The sequence below is a fragment of the Aptenodytes forsteri genome, unplaced genomic scaffold (genome assembly GCF_000699145.1).
Source record: "Aptenodytes forsteri isolate BGI_AS27 unplaced genomic scaffold, ASM69914v1 Scaffold256, whole genome shotgun sequence".
NCBI classification, from domain to species: Eukaryota; Metazoa; Chordata; class Aves; order Sphenisciformes; family Spheniscidae; genus Aptenodytes; species Aptenodytes forsteri.
Genome location: NW_008795021.1, coordinates 3,895,571 through 3,917,785, shown reverse-complemented (window position 1 = coordinate 3,917,785; position 22,215 = coordinate 3,895,571). Strand labels below are relative to the sequence as shown.

General features: G+C 37.4%; 1 protein-coding gene across 1 annotated transcript in view; it reads right to left on the bottom strand.

Moving 5' to 3' along the window:
- The window catches only part of LMBRD1 (LMBR1 domain containing 1), an 88,030-nt gene that overhangs the window by 65,454 nt on the left and 361 nt on the right, over nucleotides 1-22,215 (bottom strand). The window contains exons 2-6 of the mRNA XM_009275804.2: nucleotides 22,034-22,124; nucleotides 21,744-21,920; nucleotides 13,057-13,117; nucleotides 1,969-2,066; nucleotides 498-565 (exon numbers count right to left, since the gene is read on the bottom strand). Coding sequence (XP_009274079.1) covers nucleotides 498-565; nucleotides 1,969-2,066; nucleotides 13,057-13,117; nucleotides 21,744-21,920; nucleotides 22,034-22,124 — 495 coding nt within the window. The remainder of the gene's footprint in view (nucleotides 1-497; nucleotides 566-1,968; nucleotides 2,067-13,056; nucleotides 13,118-21,743; nucleotides 21,921-22,033; nucleotides 22,125-22,215) is intronic.

The window sequence follows — 22,215 nt, the reverse complement described above, 5'->3', positions numbered from 1 at the left end:
CAAGACACAACTATGTCAAGTATAACCCCACACTATACTTATGTCCTTCACAGAACGCTTCCATTTAGGCAAGTACTAAACATGTAACACCTACTAATATTCCTAAAAGCTGTTTTAGGATGTCCATGAAGTCATTTGATAGAGGCAGAAAACAGGAAGAGCATAAATATGTTACTCCCTGTTGTTCACTGAGATATCAATACAGTTGTAAATGTCATAGCCATTATGTCCTTGATGGACGTTCACGCTGAATAAACAGGCAGAACTTGGAAGCACAAGTACCTCCACAATTAAGAAAACCGTTTTAGCCTCCAGTTAAACTCTTACTTTTCAGGTGCCTAATTCTCAGGGATTTAAGCCCTATTAGAGATTAAGCTAAATATTCATTATATGGATTGAGTGTACCATAATCTACCTTTTTAATCTTGCACAGAACAAAGTTCTGTTTGGAGTTGTATTTAGCATACCCCCTGTTAACATTCAATACAAATACTTACCCAATTAAGAGAAGAACTGCACAAACTGTGATGAATCCCAGAGTGTATCTGAGTGCAGTTTTAACCTGCTGTGTATTAAAGAGAAAGTTAATATATAACATAAAATAAATCCAAAGGAATTTGCGTAACAAGTTATGGCAAAGCATACTTAGCATAACAGGTGTTCTACAAAAGGATCTCCACAGAAGACTGAGTAGTTTTAGATACAAGTCAGAAGTATACATTCTTGAAGAGTCTCATAGCTTGAGAACTATGAACAATGACATTGAATTATGCTTCCATCATAAACTATGCACTTGAGCAGCTGTGGCCAGAAGCCAAGGTACATCTGTTCAGTGCAAATACACTCAAAGAAAATTCTTATTACCAACACTTTATATTAAGGCTATGATTAGAAGTCTTTTCTCATGTTAAGGTATCCTGGTTTCGGCTGGGATAGAGTTAGTTTTCTTCCTAGTAGCTGCTACAGTGCTGTGTTTTGATTTAGGATGAGAATAATGTTGATCACACACCAATGTTTTAGTTATTCCATACCATATGACATCATGCTCAGTATATAAACCAGGGGAAAGCTGGCCAGGGGGACCACTGCTCAGGGACTGGCTGGGCATTGGTCGGCAGGTGGTAAGCAGTTGCATCGTGCATCACTTGCTTTGTATATTCTTATTATTACTACTATTTTATTTCAATTATTAATCTGTTCTTATCTCAACCTACGAGTCTTCTCACTTTTACTCTTCCAATCCTCTCCCCCATCCCACCAGGGCTGGGGGAGTGAGCAAGCAGCTGTGTGATGCTCAGTTGCCAGCTGAGGTTAAACCACAACATAAGGTTACAACTGAATAGAGGGGAAAATGATCATGATCAATGATTAAAAGTTTCTTTAAGAAAAGTATTTTCATTTGAGAAGTTAGCACCTTACTGGCATGCATTTATTGTATTCCCTGGAATGTCATGCATGTCAAAAATCTTCAGTTCATTACAAAAATAACCAAGTGCTAGCTTCAGGTAAATTACTACTGCCTATTTCAAGAAAAAAATGCAAACACTACAAGAAGGAAGGTACTCAAATTTAGTGTTTCTCAGAATCAGTATAATCTTCCTGTCTTCTACTTTAAAACCTGTTCATACATGTTTTTTATTCTAAGAACGAACCTAATGTAAGAAGTTTTAGCTTCCTGTATATGACATCAGGCTCAAAGGAATTTGTAGGAAGCTTCAAGAATTCATGGCAATACAGATGTTACTTATCTCACTAAAGTTTCATTTCATGTGAGACCACAGTGCTTAGAGTAGACTATATCAGACTAAGTGTTATTAAGAGCTGCCTCAGTATTTTAAAGGAACTGTAATATATTTAGAAATGCTATTAACGTGGTCTAACTTGAATACTACAATCATTCTTGCTTTCATTTTTGCCTGTATCCATTTGTCTTTTCACTGCTTGGTGAATTTGCTAGAGTGAACTTACTGAGCATGTGTTGCCATCATCTTCTTCCTTCTCCTCATAATAGAAATAGACAAAGGGAATCCACAGAAAGACGCAGAACAGTATGATGGAGTACAAAGCTAGGAGAAAGAATCTAATTAAGTGAAGAGACAAAGTTACATTGGCACTTCATTTACTGCATAGGAATTCAAAGGAAAGAATCAAACATTAGTTTCCTCTCATTCTAGCTCTTACTAATTTCAAGCATTGAAAAGTTAATAAAATTTAATAGCCACATTACTCTTTTGTAAACTCCAAAGGACTTATAGAATTAACCCTTCCAGACTAAGGATTTCAGATCCACCTTCAGTTCAGCAATGATAAAAAGACTAAAAGTAATCATCTGCATGCAGGTGATATACAGGACTAACACACTGGGGAAGAGGTAGCATAGAGAATAGTGAATAAAAGCAACCTATGCCACCTAATAACAGAAGTTGTTCATATAAAAGGTATATAAAAAATATAACAAATTCAAAGCGATTTTTATGACTGGACTCCATTTCAGGGGATGTTCTACTATTAATGTAAGTACATTATAGATGGAAGGCATGGTTCTGTTATTGATGACCTCAATTCACAAAACAGAACAAGCTGCAGCAATATAGTATCATCACTTAACATCCCTTTTTTAAAGGAGGGACTAATCAGAGATTGCAACAGACATTTATCTGAGTAGCCACTAAATAGAAATAGTCATACTGTCATACTACTTTGATGCACAGGTGATCTTAAGAGACTTTAAATCAGCTAGTTTAACGTAAGTGAAGGGTTAAACACATGTAAGTCTTCAAATACTAACTGGCAAGTTTGAAGACATTAAGAAAGCTAGTCAAAATCAATTGGACTGATTAGCCAGTGATATGAAGGGAGGAGACCAATTTCAGATCAAGAATTTCAAGTTTAAATCTTCAGTTCTCTGTATCACAAGTAGTTACGGGCTTTTTAGGACATCATTATTTAGCAAAATCCTTCAATACATCAAAATATCTTACACTATGAACATTTCAGAAGTCTATTAGGAAACTGAAAACTGTCAAGCAGTATGTTACATTATTTGCACCCCATAAGAAAGGTATCCCAGAAGAGTTAACCAAGCCCTCAAAGTGTTTAAACTACCACACAACCAAGACTGCTCATGCAAGCACAAAATCACCCCTTTGAGTTGGTAAGTAAAGATACCCAGGACCACACAAATCTTATGATCTTTGGCTATTTTTAATCTTTGCCTCATTTTGCATAACTAGTTAGTGCCTTCCCACCACTAACCAATATAATCATCCCTAACTTAAGTTTGTGGCCTCTTATCTTGGCTAGTGCACTCCTTACAGTATCCATGTGCTTCAAAGAAATCTACCTCAGCATTTTTACTGAAGGTGGTGTAGAAGCAAAATAAAGTATGAACACCTAGAACCTAAATATGAATGCGAAGTTATTTTTAAACAGAATCTATTCTTTGGAAAAATATTTCAAGGTGTTAGAGGTATTACTGTTTAGAGTGCTGAGTTAATATGGCAGTGTAACAAATGGAACAAGTTCTTGGTTAGTTCATATACTTACATTTGCTAAGAGCATAAAATTCAGGGCTCTAAGACACCTTAAAACTTCAAACTCTGAAATGTAGCATTCTTAGACCTTCTAGAGCAGTACTCAAACCACTTCAATATTGTGAATGCTTTCAGAAATCAAGCCTCTCTAATCCAAAATCTGCTTTTAGACTAGTCCTAAATCCACACTGCACTGTGCCAGTAAATTAGGCAAGTTACATGCATCATTAATCAAAGATCAGAATAATCAGCCCATAGAGGTCACTGCAAGCACAGAAACCATGCTCACTTCCAAGTTTTACCATGTTAACTACAGCACACCTTATTCATGAGGTACACCCATAGCTCATTAGGTAATGGGACTGATCCATGTTTCTTCCAAGGGGATAAAGGAGGAGATACTCAAATTCAAGAGAATATCTATGAACTGTGTGAAATAAGGCTACCATTTACCACTACATGAATCACACATTGCTACTACCTAAATGCTGTTGCTGCAGTAACTTAATTCAATTTTAAGAGAACAGCTCAGGCTTCTGACACCAAACTTGGTTTTGTTTTTTTCATTTAAGCCACTGGTGTTCAGCTACTGAATAAATAGCTAACGTATATCTTGAATTTGTTCTACATAGTATGTCTTATCATCATATTATGAATGACTATAAATACTTCCCTTGCTGAAAACTGTTCCCTGACACTTTCCTGTAATTCTTGGTACTAATGTCCAGTTTTCTAAGTTTTTCTGATCTGTGACAGTATATTAGTAGAGGACTACTCTCAATGGTTACTGACAATCAGCTACACTTATCAACTGAACTTTGTTGAATTATCTTATTTAATTGGATTGAAATTGTTTAATTGACATATAGTTTGTCGAGCCTTCAGCAGGTTTTCAAAAAGCTGTTCATAGCACAAGCATCTGAACAGCACACAGTAAGTCAAGTAAGCAAAGTTTTCAACTCCATTCAAGAAACACTACCAAAAATATTATTTTCACATACTGCTACTAACATCACTGTATTCAGCTTTTAAAGGTCTGTCACAAGTGTTTGGCAACTGACTTGTCAAAAAGTTTTGGAAATATATCTTATTATCTTTAAGTCATCTATTCCAAGCTTCCAGGCTAAGTGGTGCCTCTCGACTCAAATGGTGAATTAGCAAGCTTAAACCATTACAGCAAAGCTTAAGTGAGAGGAAATTCTATAAAACAAAACCTTTACCATGACCATGTGAATACCTAGAGGAGTTTGTGTGCCAAATAAGTGGCTGAATTTAAGTATTTTTACATATCAGATCTGACTTCCACAGTAAAGGCAGCCAAAAATGGTTATACTAGTTCCCCAAACCCACCATTTCAGTAATACATTGCAATATGCAAAGAGTTCATGTAAAACCAGATCAAAGACACATCAAAACAAGGTATTTTCATTCAGTAAGAATTGACTTCTATTGAACTAGGCTTTGTTACCAATAGTTCTATTCCAATTTCTTCAAACCCATTTCTTTTTCCACATCCAACCCTCACAGGATAAATGTTTAGGTTACTGTTTGCATTCTGGAGTATTTAAATCAAGTTTAGATGCAAGTCTAAGCAGCTGCAAACAGAATATTGCATAAAGCTCTTCATATCATCCCTAAGTTTCATACCTTTGAAGTTAACATCTATAAGTTTCTCTTTATTGTCAGTGTAAACAAAGCAAACGACTATCCAGATTAGCCTTACCAAAAGGTTAAATAACTGTACTTTCTGTGAAGTCATAGTTAACTCAATCCAATCCCTCAAGCTCTTGCCAGGAATTTATCAAATTAAGAAGAAATCCATACTGGTTTAACAATATGTTATGTCAGCAGAAAAACAATAGGGAAGAGTTTAGACCAGATTTTTTGCAACCTGATGTACTAGAACGTTGAATCCTCTGGAAAATAGAGTAAAGCAGGGCATGATGAAGGATCAAACCTTTTAAAGATCCCACTAAGCCCTCTTACATCAAGCCAACTCCTTAGTAATTTGAAGCTAAATATTACCCACCTCCTTTTGTATACTCTTCCTTCAACTATCAAACCAAAGTGCTATAACTCACTGAAAGCTTACTTGGTAGCAATTAAGTTATTTTTTAGAAATTGCCTGAGTAGCCAAAATCAACTCTGAAGGAAAGTAAAGCCAGTCAACTATTGGAAAGTGCCACTCAACTTCTTGAAGAAAGCAAGAGGTAGCTTCTGATCTTTATTTTGAAGAGCCAAGCCACATCTGACCAAAGATACATTTATTTTCAAATTAGCAAGATAAGGTTAAAAAAGTTAGTTTCAGGTAATACTGCTAAACTAGTTAAAACTTATATAAGAGCTGATTAGCAAGCTACAGAAATACCTACCTAGCCAGTTCCACACTATCTATAGAAACATGTTAAAAGATTGATTCACATGGTTTAGTCTCATTCCAGATCATATCAAATTAATGCCTTTCACATAGACCTCCATCAGCTCAAGTCCTACACCTTCTTAAAAAAAAGACTGTACTGGCTATTAAACTAGTGGAAGAATCTAATAAGGTATATTTCTGCAAGCCTTTACTAATAAAACATCCTTCCATTTCTGTAATTCTCAATACAGATTTGGAAGAAACATAACAATCCTGTAAAAATCAGTGCAGAATGAAAAAGTGGAGTCAGACCAATGGTTCATCAAGCCCAGTACTGTCCTCTCAATGGTGGCAAAAGGAGGAGATATTTAGAGAAAGCATGCAAGCCTGGTTACTTCCTGCAGTTTCAGCCTTTAGGACTCCCTAGACAGCCATCACTGGAGCATCCTGGCCTATTCCCTTTTCCTACTCAAAATGAGTTCATTTCAAGCACGCAAATGACAAAGAGCTAGCAGCAAGGCTGATACTGTTGTGGTACTGATAAGCAACTACAGTATACTTAGAGCAGTATTAAGTGTAACTGGATATTGAAGACTCATCTGATCTTGCTTCATCAGTTATTTCTGTGAAAAAACTTTCAATTTTCACCCTCATCTAAGAAACATGATTAGGTCAGATTTTTCTTTACCACATTTGGCTTGGTCTTTAGCTAAACTAGATCCCTCAAGCTGAAACTCAGCATGTGAAGTACACCACAGGAGTTGCTTCCATATTCAAGTTTCCTCTACCCCACGATCCATTCTTGACTCTTAAGGCATGGGCAAAAGTCACACTACAGAGCTAGGTCACGTTTCCAAGTTAAAGATTAAATACATGTTTTTTACCTGTGAGTTCAAGACTGCATAAGTGTAGCTAAAATATTCAGACATAATTATTTACTTTTAACCATAAGCACCTGAGAAGCAGACCATAAAGTACATCAGCATTCCACACCAGTAACAAAAGAAAAAACAGAATCTTACTTGACCACAGCAGTCAGATGCTGAAATGCCTTCCTTAGTAAGCATTAAGAGGCAAGTCATAACTGATCAAGGAGTGGTCCCACTTCCTCCTCTCCACCATCCACCCGTCATATTAAAACTCTTCTTTGCACCAGCTCCAGTGTTTGCTAGACCTTGTGCTGGGTCACCTTAACTCACCACACTGGTGGAAAAGAGCCACAAATCTAGCAATCTCACAGCATAGGTAGCCAACAGCACCTTGGGCTGCATTAGGAAGAATGTCACCACCAGATGGAGGAAGGTAATTATTCCCCTTGACTTAATGTGGTCTCACCAGCAGAATTGGAGTACCATGTCCAGTTCTGGGCTCCCAGTACAAGAGAGACACATACTGGAGAGTCCAGCAAAGAGCAACAACTATTAAGGGCTTGAGCATCTGCGAGAGCTGGGACTGTTCAGCCTGGAGAAAAGGCGGCTTTGGGAGGGATCTTATCCATGTGTATAAATACTTGTGTGGGATTTAAGCCTGTGGCAGACTTCTCAGTGGTGTCCAGGTAAAGTATGAAAAGGGAATGAGCACAAACTGAAATATAGGAATTTCCATTTAAGCAAGAACTTTTTTCTGCCTGCAGTCAGAAACTGGAACAGGCTACTCAAAGACATGGTAGAGTCTCCATTCTTGGAGATATTCAGAATCCAACTGGAGACTGGCATAAATGAGCTGCTGTGAATAGGGAGTATATTGAACTAGATTATCTCCAGAGTTACCTTTCCAACCTCAGCACTTCTATGAGTCAAAGTTGCCAAATCCAAAGTCGAAGCCAACAATGGCTCAAGCAGGGGGGCAGAAAGCACACTAGCATGCTGCTGGAAACAGGACCCCTTCTAGCACAAATAGTGCACTTCATTTCAAGAGCGCATCTAGCTTTAATACTTAAGTGATACTTCTCACACTATTTAAGCTATTGACTACAATTGAGCCAAGTTAATCCCAGGTGCAGCTAAAGCTTTGTTTCTGCCAACTCAGTTGTGAAAGTCAGCAGACCTGTAGAGCTATAACGGTTCTCCCTGGTGGTTTTTCAGTGAAGACCTTGGGAAATTGCCAAGTAGAGATTAATACCCTCAGGCAGTTCACAAGCCTGTCAGGTAGTCACCTCCACCTAAACTGAGGAACAATCAACTTTGGTTGCAGTTTTCTGTCCCACAGACACTATTTGAAGCCATTAAATAGTCACAGTTCCTTCAAATTTATGCTTCACTAAAAGAACTGAAGTTCTCGGCCAATGCTGACTTGTAACAGATGTTTTGTATTAAAAACCTTAAGCTCTAATAGCATACTCTGTATCAACTCTGAGACAGGATCTGCATACACAACAAGATTCAGCATGAGACTCATTCCAGAATTTTCTGTCCATTACAAATGCTCTGCTGGCACTTAGACCTTAAGTTCACCTTAAATGTGCTCTCTAGAAGTTACAGACTTTCAATGCATTTCAAGACAAGATTTAATATTATAACTTGAGTGTAACTTTGTTTACATCTAGTAGCATAAACTCCAACTTACACTTACTGTTGCAACTATTTGCTTTTTGAAAAACCTTATTACCATAGTAATTTTATAGGACTGTAACACAGAAAGAAAATGAACTTAAAAGCGGCTTTGCATTTGCTTTTCCCAAGCAAAATCATTCCAAGACAGGCCTTTTTGTTCATCCATCAGGTGAAGTCTTAAAACTGCCTGTGAGAACTTTTCAGTTAGAACTGAAAATTAAATTTATAGCTCACATAGTTAAAGTAGTATAACATGGTTCTTCCTATTATACTACAAAGGAAACTTTAAAAGATTTGGCAAAGTTCCTACCAACAAAACAGGAGACTGATCATCTGGTTTTTGAATTTTATTTTTCAGAACTTATGAAAAAGGAAGAGCAGCACCTTTCATCAGCTCATACAAGTTGGTTATCCAAGGGCAAGCATTTAATTGCCTGTTGTTCTGCCCACTAAAAGGGTTGTTTATTGCCTAGAAAGCTAACCTTCAAACTCAAAGGTCTTGCAGCAGCAAACTGACAGTCAACCAAGTGACTAAGATATTCCCTTCCCCCTAACTCCCCTGTGACCTTGCAGCATGACAGACTGTCTCACCTTTCATTATTGCACTTCTATGGACTTCAGTTTTAAATCAGGGACTGCTCTTTGCTCTGGTTCAGAGGTCCAACTTTTGTTTTGAAACATTTTTCTGGGTTGTATCAGGAGCTTGAAGCACTACCACTGGAAAAGTGCTTCACTGTATAGCCAGTACAACAATGGTTCCTGCCACAGAGTCTAAGCAATCTTCAGCAAGAATTCCTTGGTAAGATTTGTTTGTTTTAAAGATGTTTCTCAGAGAGCAATTCTTATCTCAAGTTAAAATGACTCATTTTCTTCTGTTTTGCACCATATCAACACCTTAACTATGAGAGAGTTAGACCTGGTAGTAGTCTTCGAGTAAGTTATAGCAATGGTCCCTTCATTTTGTTTTGACTTGGTTTTTTTCTCCTAGTAGTATGGAAGGGCAACTAGGTACAACACTAGAACAACAAAGAACAGCAAAATGCAGTAGGCAGAAGGAACCAAAGTATCTTCAAGAAATGGGAAGATTTCAGGCAGAGTATCCAAGATCAATATAGTCCCTCAAATCCCTTTGACTACAGGAGGCTCAAGAATGTTATATGATCAGAAGTCTCTTCCATCACACAAAACTTCTGCTCTTCCAGATGGTATCATATACTGGTGTGTTGTATAACATTAATACTACTAAGTTGCTTAAAACAATGCTTTGTTATATACTCCCTCACTTCTGCTGAGAAGTCACAAGCTACTTCAGAAAACTTAAGATGAGTGTTTCTTCCCAAATATATTATTCTCACATCTAAAAAAACTTCTTGAAACAATTTTTCATCAAGACTGCAAGAACAGACATCTTGTTTTCCCCAGTGAAAGTTAAGAAATATGAAACAGTAGTGAATTTCAAGTGATCAGACACTTGTTTGAAACAGGACAGTTAAAGCAGTTCACCACAGTAAGTGTCAATACTGTAACAGACTTCCAATTTATGTTCTGGCACAATGCTTCTCAAAAATCATATTTATTAGGAGAGTGTTTCTATAGATGGAACTCCACAATATTTGTCAAGTACAGCTATGTAAGTCTTCCACAGTATTTAGCATGTCTTCTCCTAGGACCAAACCATGAAAACATGTAGCCGCATTTGACTTGCGCCTACTAATTCCTAGAAGCCCAAGTCCTTGTGTCAATGACTCTGTGTCAATGACTCAGTATCAAACACTTGCAGTAAGCAGACATAACTACATGCAAAAATCATCCAAGTTATACCAAGTACTATTTTGGATAAATTCTTACTCAAGAGCTTTAACCTAGGAACCACCACACAATAACTATTGCTGACTTAAGAAAATACTTCTATTTAAGAAGAAAAGAAATGGAAAATCAGAAGTTTAGCATAGACTTCAAAGCACACCAAAAGAGATCCCCATAGAATTTAGCAGACAGTCCTTGCCACGCTATAGTTGGGAGACACTTAACACATGCAGGTCAAGAGATCTCAGTCTACCTCACAGGAAGACTGGGATCTACCAATGGCATCCTTTCACCATTCACAAAACTTTACCAAAAGACACTGAACATCAAGCTGACTCCAATAGGTAGAATTTACTTACTAGAGGAGGAAGAGCTACAGAATACAGCTCCAGGTTACTGTCAATTGTTTCAGCTTGATTCTTTGTGGTACAGAGGAAACTGCCATTGGACAGTTTCCAATTACAACCCTTTCTGAAAAGGGTTTTCCTTCCAAACACAAGCTGACATGCTGTTTTAGAGCATCTGCCAACCACTGATCATTCTTCAATCACTCAAGTACTGGCAGACACATTCTACTACAGCTGGTTTTATGAGAATTAACACACTGAGCCACTATGGCTTCAAAGCAATCAGTAGACTCATTTACTAAGTAAAGCTTTTAGGCTACTGAAGTCCCACTTCAAAATATAGTTATATCAAGCTTCATTTTGAAAATTACCTCATTTATCATTCTACCAGTACAAAGCCATTCTACTTTTGTATCAGTCTAGCCAAGAAACCAGCTGGGTATGAGAGAGAGATCATTGTTCATAGGGACTAATGATTTTGTAAAAAAAAAAACCAACCACAAAACCACACAACCCACCACTTTTCTACATTTAGTGACAGCTTTCTCAGTAAATTGCAATGCAGGTAGTAAAGTAATCCTTAATATTCTAAAATATCAGTTAAACCACAGCCTCCAAATTCTTGCCACAATTAGAAGTGACTTGGATTGAAGGGCAGTGACCTAAGTGTGCCTATTATTCATACTATAAGTTGCCAATATAGCTACAGGAGGCAAGTAAGATCTATATAGTTACCACTGCATTTTCAGGAGAGATAAGACAGTACTGGTATTTATGTCCTTAAGTACAAGAGGAGACTTCAGTTCTGCTCATCCCGTTTATTTAAAAAAAACATGCCAAGACCAAATACTTTTATAAGAGGATACGAGTAGGAAAAAATGGAATAGTATTACAAGACTGGAAGAGTTGTTTAACTTATTCCTTCTCAGCTTTCATATCATTATGCTGTGCAACAGCAGCAGGGGACTAGACCTAATGATGCAGGAGAGGCATTAAGTTGTGGTTTTATATAGGAATGATGGAGACTTCTGAAAAATAAGTTATTACTGTTCACTTCAATGTAGCTCTAGTTATAAAAATGTGCATCAATTCCTCAAATTAAGATCACAAAAGAAAAATACTTTTAAAACCATCTTTAAATCTCTACCACCATCTGGAGGATATGCTATGAAATAAAGCATTAGTCCTACAATATTTCAAGTAGACCTGTCCAGACAGGCCAAAAACAAAAGCAGTTTTTCAGGTTTAAGCTCCAATCTATTCCAAAAATTAGTTCAGGATTTACCAAGAGACATCTTGCTTTAAAAAGACCCAGCCCAAAACATCTTACAGAAATTCATCCATCAGTCTCACAAATCTATAGAAAACAGTCCACAGAAGAGTTTGAAGACTGTTCTACATTAGGAGTTGTGAAATGCTTGGGCTATTAAACAAGACCTTAGCAACCTAACAAGAGTAGAAAGCAAATACAAAGCAATTCCACTACTCTATAGTGAAGAATCTTTAAATACTAGTTTATTTTCCACAAAAAGTTTCTTTTGAAAACAGATAAGTTTATTACTACTTTTGGCTTTAGGCTTCACTCAGCATGAATCTGCACATTCTAGTTTCTGTCGCTATCACTGACAGGTAATAAGTATTCTGTAACTTCACGGAAAAGTCCATTATTTAGAACCAATTATTTCCTGATCTAAAAAAAATATATTCAAGAGAGCCAATCCATAGTCTTCCAAGAGGAAAAACTTCAGGAAGTTTTAGTTTAGTCTTAGGAGATGTGACCAAAAGCAGGCAACTACCTCTGAGTTCGTATCATTGACTGAAGCAGGCATTTCACTCAAACTGTGATAAGCACCACTCTTCTATAGCTACCTCTTAGCTAGTAGTAGAACTTTCCATAAGTTTCCTAAGGGCAACTAAAATAAACTGATCTAAAACTACACAGAGGTTTGATGAACAGTTATTTTATTAGATTTCAGTTAATTTTTTGCTTCAGTTTTGTTTAGGATTACTACTCTTGAATCAACTCCTTCATGCTCCTTTACAGTAGTTCTTACTTTGAATATGGTAGTTGCTTAATCTGAACACTTAAAACACGTGTTATCCACAGTTGCACAAACTTTATACACAGTAGGCAAGTTTGACACTGCTGCATGTTAAGTGCCATAAAAGTTACAGCAAAACCATGTGTTTCCCTTAGCGGACCTCTAAATACACACAGGAAACATGTTAACAGTAGATTATATGACAGAAGCCATTAGCCTTTTCATGGACTGGCCTTCAGTATGTTTACATTTTTAGGGGGCTCTTGAATGTAAAAAAAGATTCACTGAAGGGCACTAAGTGTAAGACTAATGTTTAACCAAAAAGGGATAATCCAGTATGACCCCTAAAAAATTCATGCCTTCACTTAAAGGTCCTATTAATTGAAAACCAAAAAATTAGAAGATAAAAATACTTACTGTAGTATCCATAAAGTACAGTGTCTTCAATTTGTCTTGAAACATTAGCATCAGCCCAGTCCTAGTAATAAAGGATAGAAACATTTAACATCAAATGAAACAAAAGAACACTTCCTTCAATAGCATTCTTACAGAACTGAAAAAACTGCTTATATCAAATACCTAAGGAAAAGCATTAAGCACCCAGTTTGCCCATTTTAAGTGTTGGAATTTAAGTTAGAGCTAATTCACCTAACAAAGACAATTAAGGAGTGTGCTGCATTTCAGGGGACAGCCACTGCAGGAGTATCCCCACTGCTTATACTCACTTTGGCTGTTAGCCTCATACTTAAAGCTCTATTTTTTTTTTCAGATTAAGAATCCTTAAGTCACCATACATTATATTGTCAACACACAACTGAAATAAAATTATTAGTTAATATCATTTTAAGCAGCTAACAATTTGCTTTTGTTCTGTACTTAATATTTAAGTGGCACTCCTATTTTTATGAAACTGATTTTTGTTTTCTACATATCAGACAAGGCAGCTACTGAGTCTGAAGCTCAATCTGAATACTTTTTCAAAGTGTTTTGTAAAAGACAACTGGAGGTATGGCTATTTGCAGTTCTAGCCCTTTTGTCTGGACTCCGAGCACTGCAGTAGATGTTAAGCTTCAAAGTCAAGTCCTTGCAGGGACAAAGCTGTCCTCAGGATGAGTTTTCTACAAAACCCAACACATGATAGGCTTGGAAGCAGCATGGTACATTAGAAAAGACTGCACAGACAACTAAGCAACAACTAAGTTGCCCAGCCCAGTAGTTGGATGCATTGGATTTAACCTCATAATTAACATTTACATCTGCTTTGCAACTCTTCAGAAAATATTCATGTGCAAAACATTAATGGAGGGACCCAATCAAGTCAAGGATCCACTCATTTTGAAGTCAATACCTCTCAATCAAAAAAGCACTAGTTTTATATCAGTAAGGCTGACACTGGGAATTGCTGAAAGAGCAGCCCCAAAATCCCACTTGAGGCTGACATGCACATTACTGAATTTCAGCCACAGAAACAGCACCACAAACTAGAGTTTGGGAGCACCTTTAGAAAGAAGGGTCAGATAAAGATAAAAATGTTTTCTAGACACAACTCAATGGAAAGGCCAGAGTCAAATCTGATCAGCAGAATCTGCTTTGTTAGGACTTTGAATTAGGAAGAAAAATGAATTCTTTACAGATGGCCCTTTCTAAGGTATCAAACATCTATTTTTCAAGCATATATGATATGAATAGTATATAAAGATCCATATTCTTCTGAATCTCTACAGTACTTCACTTCCTGTTATTACTGTATTCGGCAACACTGCAAGAGAATTACTCATTGAAGAGCATAAATACATAGAGACATAGATATAAAAAGTGCTACTTCTAAAAAAACTTACTGGCTACAGAGTGCTAGCAAAGGTGCAAATGACTGGGCATACAGGAATAAGCATAGGACAGTTTCATAAAGGGAAGATTTTACAGACCAGAAAGAACATAGAGTAGTTTTGGCAGCTCCCCAGTGTGTTGTGCTAATTACCACAGTATCTTGATAACAGGGTCTCTTGAGATCTTCATAGAATGGTTTGGGTTGGAAGGGACCTTCAAAGATCACCTAGTTCCAACCCCACTGCCATGGGCAGAGACATCATTCACTAGATTTCAGAACACAGTTCTGAAAAAGGAAACTAAGCTTTTTGTAACATGATCACTGGCAGCAAAACTCAGGGATTGAATCCAGAGGTCCAAGCTTGTCTGTACAGCTTAAACATATTCCAGAATTGTTCAAGTCTTATGGGATCCACTCTACATATAGTCAAGATAAAGAAAGTAGTTATCAAGAAGCAAAATTCTTCAAAAGCTAGCAATTTGGGAGACACACCAACATGATTGAATTGGTAAGAAAATAAAAGATCCAGCATTGTCAAAGCTCCTTTCAATTTCTATGTGTAGGCTTTTTTCAAACTGGTAAGCTCAAGCCCTTTCCATTGTTGTAAAGATGCATGCACTAATACAGAGCATACGAAAAATGCAAGTGAGCATACTCCTTAAAGCAAGTGTTAAACTTCAAGTCTTATTGTGTGCAGTCTTTATCAGTTCTCTCAGAAGTGCCTAAATTCTCATGGAATATGGGCTTGATGACACACCATAAACACTTCATTTTTCTATTATCTCAGAAAATCAGCACCACCTTCTTTCATGTTACTGTATTAAGACTTCCAGTAGGCCACTTTACATTAAGCTTTTAAAGTTCAGTGTCTGAAATACATTAGATTATCATCCAATTGCAATTTGAGTAGAAAAGTATACACGCATTTTGTCATCTAATCAGCAAAAAGAAAGGATGAAAAGTATTTTAGCAGAAACGACAGGAGCAACATCTTAAATTAAGCGTCTGTCAGGTACACAATAAGCCCAATCTTTGAAGACTGTCAGGCTCAAGCCCAACAGTGTTTCAACTGCAAAATGTCTAGGCACTTGTATGAAAAATATACCACAAAAGAATTTGATCATAATAAGTTAAGAATACATACACAGAATATTAAAGTGTTTAAATTGCCTAGTGTTAAAAATTAAGGAAATGCATTGCTTTAATTATGCCTAAGGGAAAAGCAAGACTGAACTGAACAGGTGGCACTATTTACTTCCAAGTATTTGAAAAAGCTCTCTCCTATGAGCAATGGGGACATTCAAAACCCACACCAACCAAGAACAAGTAAGAACAGCAACAGTAAGACCTGAAGTTTAAGTGGCACAGCCAGTTTACAGGAAGAGGTAGCCAATAATAGAAATACAACAGGGCTTAACTGCCAAAAAACTGCTTCTCCTCCAACTCCAGAAAAGCATCAATACCATTTATAACAGGATACAGACGTAGAACTTTAAAACATTGTAATTGCTTTTCATTTTGTTGCTCAAATTAATTTGTGTACAGGCCCAGAGTAACATACTAGGAAGCATACATTACAGCATATTAAAATATTGAGATGTTATCTTACATTAAAAGATGTAAAGATGCAAAGATATGTGCATTTCACCATTGTGTACATGTGCCTGAACTTACAAACTTTGCATTACTCTGCACAAGAAGAATCTGTAACGCAAGCCAATTTAATAGTGTATCATATCTATTATGTCAGCTTTCAGTCAACTGCTGAAACAACCCCACATTTACACAAACTAAGGAGGTAAAAATCCTTATTCTTATTAGAAAATTATCCATATGCACACATCATCAGCAACTCAAAAGCAGTACCAGTTCATCTGAGCTGTTTCAAAAGCTACTGACAGCAGCACTGTCTTGTCAAAGGCAAGCAGCACTGCTACCTAGTGAGTGTCAGAGCTCTAACATTTGCAGCAGCAGTGCTGATATATCAAGTTGATAGGTATATGAATTTACTGGATGAGCACATCCAGGACTCAGTTGAGAACTCATCTGGACAGCCTCTAGACCTAGTCTGTTTTCTTCCTCCATCCATTATGGCCCAAGCTTACAATATATACAGCAAATACCTTACAAGCACAATAGATTAGGAAGGTGAGAATTCATTACTGCCTTCAACAGCAGTTTAAGACGTGAAAATGTGACCACAAATTCTCCCAAGATCTGCAGAATTCAGGCACTCTGCACTGTTCTGCTGTACTTCATTGTGTTCCATGCAGTTTAGCAAGCATACATCATATCGCTGTTAAAATACCTGTAACAATGCACTGTTTTGATAGATAAGGGAATCAATTGCAAGGATATGTGCAATAAGTATGATGGCCTACATTAAGCTATTACTCTTAAGTATTCCTTAACACAAGCCATGTTGAAGGATTCAGGAAATTCAAATACAGTTACAAGTGTAAAAAGTAGATGTTGCTATGTAAATAAGGATATAAAAAAGGCAGTTTAAGACACTTCCAGTTTTCCTAAATGCTAACACCAAAGCAAAGCTCCCTCAAAAGATTCATTTTATAATTACTTTTGCAGAAAATTAGTTAGAAGAACACTTGCTTCCCTCAGTAATCATTGAGTGGAGTCTTCCTTCTCCCAGCAACTGTGTCCAGGTAGTGACTTATGTTAACATATTTCAACATAACAGTACTATTCAAACTGTACAGATAGCTTGTACTGCTTTTGTTTGGGGAAGTTAATCTGACATTTTTGACCTTCCCCACTTTTTGGTGAGGGAATGGCCATGAATTTCATTTTGTCCCTATTAAAGGGGACATTTCTACTGTCGCTGCTGGACCCAGCAAGAATTTCATGAGTACCCAGTGAAGATAGAACCCATTCTCCACAATGTACCTTAATAGAGCTTAAAGTAGTGTAACATTCCAGGTTTCAGCATTTGTGATGTTTCATCAAATGTATAGGAAGTCATCGTTCTGCTGATTAGCCTTTCCCAAAGCTTAGCCAACAAAAGGAAGATACAATACCAAAGACCGGAGAGTGGGTCATAGCATATGACCCACATAAAGAAATTTCATGTCCAGGTCTCAGATCTTCCAGCTTGTTACCTTCAAAATGGGACAGAGCCAGGATTTTCTGGATGTTACTCTCCATCTGGCAGTCAAACATGCTTATCAGCCACATCTAGCTACCATGAATATTTGGTCAAGTATTGTTACTTCTCAAGTAGTAATTCCTGCTCAGGACAGGAAGCATGGTCTCAGTTTATGATTTCTCAGCTAACACCTTTCCAGAATAAAAAAATCTGACATTTCTAGTGGTTCTGTATTCTGAGCAGCTACATAATGAGTTTCCCCCAAGATACAAAAAAATCTTAATAGAATGGTCTGCAAAAAGGATCTCCCATTAAACAGATGCTACTCCTTGAATCACTAAAGAGACAACTGGCTTTTAACAGCTCAACCAGACACCCAAGGTTTGTGAGGTGTTCAGTCTAACCAGACCGAAAGAAATGCCACTAGCTTTTAACTTCATAGAATAGCAAGTATCCATACATTTCAAAAAGAAGAGTTCTCATCACCTCCCCTGCCTTCTGCTGCATCAACAATAGAATAAAAGAAGACAGCATGGCAACAATAACATCCTTGTTTCAAGCAGTCTTCCTGCTGCAAGACAGCATCAGCTATGTTTTAAATATTTATGAGACTTACAGGTCAGACCTAGAGGTCTTGGGTTCCAGCAGCAATCTTAAGTCTTTAAGCTAGGGTGAGGTTTTCTGTTCTTATAAATCAAACAAGCTTTCAGATCAAACAGATCAGATCCAACTGGATGTATTTGAAGTCCATTGCACAAACTAAAGCACTATCAAGTGCAAACAGCCAAAACCTTCAAGATAAAAGTGGTGCTGGTGAATATTATCAGGACTTCGCTTACAAGGTCATACTCAAGTTCTTTTGATTAGTACTAGAACCAAAAGCCTGCTTTCCTACTTAACAGCACTATGAATCAAAGTAATCCCAGCCTCCAGAAAAGGTGTTGTGATGAATTCTATTGTACATAGGAATAATGACCACCCAAGTCCATGCACCACTGCTCCTTTCCTAAAGGACTATACAACTACTGTGCAAAACCTTCTAATACCAAAACCGCTGAATTCACTCACTACAAAAGCTTTAAGATAATATTTGACAAGTCTCAAAATACCTTGAGACACCAACAGGTACCAAATGCCACAAGCTACTTGTTTATAGTAAAGAATAGCTTGTCTTAATTGAAAAATGTATAAACAGTATGTTAAGTTTAACAGCCCTGTCAAAATGGACAAAACCTCAAGGTTAACAAAGGGTGACCGAAGTATAGTGTACGGTCGTTGTCAAGGAAGACACTTTGGAACACATGATGGAAAAGGGCTACACAACGCTGTTTTAAATGAATTCACCCAGCATCATCTTGACAGCCTTCAGAGAAGGGTAATCTGCCCGTGTACTACATTTCAGACAATTAAGCCAATCCTTATAACCAGGACACATACCTTTACTTGCCACAGAACACACAATTCACAATGAGAACTCTCAACCATCAGACTATGCCTTCAATTTAACCTCTGCTATTAGTATAACATGCTTCTCCCTGAGTTTGCTACAAGTTTGTTCATAGAAACACCTCAAGAGTATCTACAAGTTGATAGTAGGGTCAGATGCATTAAAAATCAACTGAAAGTCCACATATAGAACTCTTTCTTGTAAGTTGAGCATCCTTAACTTTCTCATCTCTAACACTGATACTGGGAATTACAGTTGGGAGGTAGAGGAAAAGAGTACATACAGCAAAAAAAATTGTTTACCTAGGATCTGGACAACTGCCACTACTCTTTTGGCATAAGCTCTGAAATCATCCAGTCGGAAGATTTTTTTGATGAACTAATGATTTATCTACAGAGAATATTATCCACATCTGCTACCTGGATCTGCCTCAAAAATTCACTGAGAAGAATCTAGTGAAGACTTAACTTACTGTGGCCATCCAAAACAAAGGAGTCTTGCCAGAGTCATAGTCCTTCAGACCCCAGCATCAAATATAGGGCCTTGGAGGTGCTGGGTTTGAAAGAATGGTCCAGAGGAAGGGCAGTAGTCTCTTGGAAATACTCTGAGCCCAATCCGGTCTGTCTCACTTGTGAAGCAGCAGCAGAAAAGAAGCACATATTATCCAGGACAGTGTTAAAAGCTTTAACACTTCATGAAGGTCTCACGTTAAGATGCTGTCAGCCTCCTAACTTCACATTACTCCTAAACTGAAATTACCAAATCAATAGAGCTTTGTGTTTACGTAGATTTGTATGTTCTGACTGACTTCAGATCCACTCAACTTTATCAGGAAGGCCATGTTAATATTTCTATATCACAATTTCAACACTTGTGTTGATCAAATGTATTAATATCAGAAGATCTCATGTTATTGCTGCAAAGCTAGAAACTCATTCAGCTGAACCTTAACAGAAAAGGAAGAATTCTGCTGCAAGGCAGTAAGGAGCAATTTTATTTCAACAGGCCATCAGCAGCATCCACAAACATTAGGAACTAAGCAGGACCAAGAAGCCTCAGAAGCACAGGCAAAGGTACTTTAAAGAAACAAAAGCTTTACCACAAGCATGAAAGCATGCTTTCAGGTACAATTTTTAAACAGCATCTGCCCACCCCATCATATCACAGCATGTGGCCATTAACAAAGAAATCTCACTCAAGAAAAACAGTATTTTAAGTACAGTAATTTTCGTTCTATTAATCATACTTCCTTAAATAAGACTGTAGTGACTGCATGACCACATTCGGCCTCCTGTTCTCCTCACAGGTTTGTTTCTCAAATCAAGGAATGCACACTAACAAAAATATGTCTCCTTTGCAACAGGAAATTCTGCTTCATCTCCAGCAGATGTGCATTTTTCAGCTGGGCCTAGTTACATCATTGTTATTTCTCTAGCTAGTCAGGCTCAATATATTTCTTAATACTCAGTATTATTCTCATTGAACTGCTAGTATTGTGATATAGGAAAGGTCTCTTCCATCTTCTATATCCATTTTAATTCTGAACAAACAAGGTCTGAAGCCACAAACTTTTAACAATAACATTGAATGATCGCTTAATTTATTCTGTATTACCACTGAGCGATGAATGCGACAAAAATCACGTCACAGCTCAATTCTAAAGGCTTCTTATGACTAGCATTTACATGAGCACCAGCCAAAAGGCACTATATCAGCTGCAAGCGAGTTCTGAAGTGTTATCAAGAATCTGGCAGGACCTAGGTTTTCCTCTGGAAGTAGGGCTGGAAGGGAACACAGACTTTGAGTCTAGTGTGCAGGCATTTACCATCTGCCCACTCTTTCGTTTGTTTCAGGGTCATCTCTTTTACTAGAGATCCAAGGAGGCTCCAAACCAAACCAAGCTGTTATTCAAATTATTAATATGCTCCAGTTTGACCAGTTTTTAATGCTAGTATCCTCAAAGACCTTCAAAAACCCTCCTTGAAAATTAAGAAGGCCAGTGCTTTAAGCATTGGGAAGAACTCTTACTCACAGTAATGCTTAGAGCAGACTACAGTGAGTACTCATCTCATTAAGAACTCATTTTGCGCAGCAACCCCCTACAGTTTAAGTTTATAAATACAGTAGTTCAGTGAAGGCGGTATCAGCCAAGGAGAGATATTACTGTACTCCCTTCACCCAAGGATTTTTCCAGCTTTCCTTCTTTAAAAAAGTGCTTATTAATTCAGGCTTTACATGATAGATAGATTAACACAGTAAAACTTTGTAAGTCTTAAATGTTTCAGTACTAAAATAAGAGAACGCTAGCAAAAAAGACAATCAAAATAATCTTAAACTGCAAGTGGGCAATACAGTCTGTTTTTGAACAAAGAGGCAACAAATTCCATTCTACAATGCCCCATTATAATGTACCAAAAAGCAACATTTAAGAGATTTGTTTATATCTTCAGGATAGTATGCACACTCCTTTTAGCACAATAGGAGGAATGAGCATTTGGAAATCAGTAGAATGTCAAAAATAATAAAAGTGAAAACTGAAATCCAGTTCAAATAACCACCAGAGCTCAGTGTTATATTCACAGTACCAGTTCCCAGCTTTCTAAAAACCTCAGGCACTAGAACAGGTATTAGCATTGGTTTTAAACATTTTGACAGCCCAAGAACATTCTCTTTCAACACAAGTGCTTTTTTTGAAGAGGCAATTAACATTTTTTAGAAGTCCATACCTTAAATGTACCATTTTGATTTTTCATATATGAAACCAAAAAGATGTCCACTGGTAGTAGTGCTGATGAGATAAGAGCAACTGCCAACGCAAAGATAGCTGTTATGGTAGAAATCACTTCACTTTCCCGCCGACTCTGATACTTGCGCACATAAACCCAGCAGAAAATTAGAATAGCCTGAAATACACAGGGAAAGATACTGAGTTGCGTAATAAGGATGTCAGAAAGCAAGTACTTAAGTTAGACACTGTGCCTTGGTATTGATGACTGGCATAGTATCAACTTTTTACCTGAGCCCTAAGCATCGGTGTTATATTCACCACACACAATTCACTCTTTGTACCTTCGCCGAGAACAGCCTGAGCAACAACAAGAGCAGCACTCGCACGCGAAACAGGCCAAACCACAAACAAGCAGCTCTGATCACCCAGGCAGGAAGGCAAGACAGCCCCGCACCCTCAGCTCTGGCCTC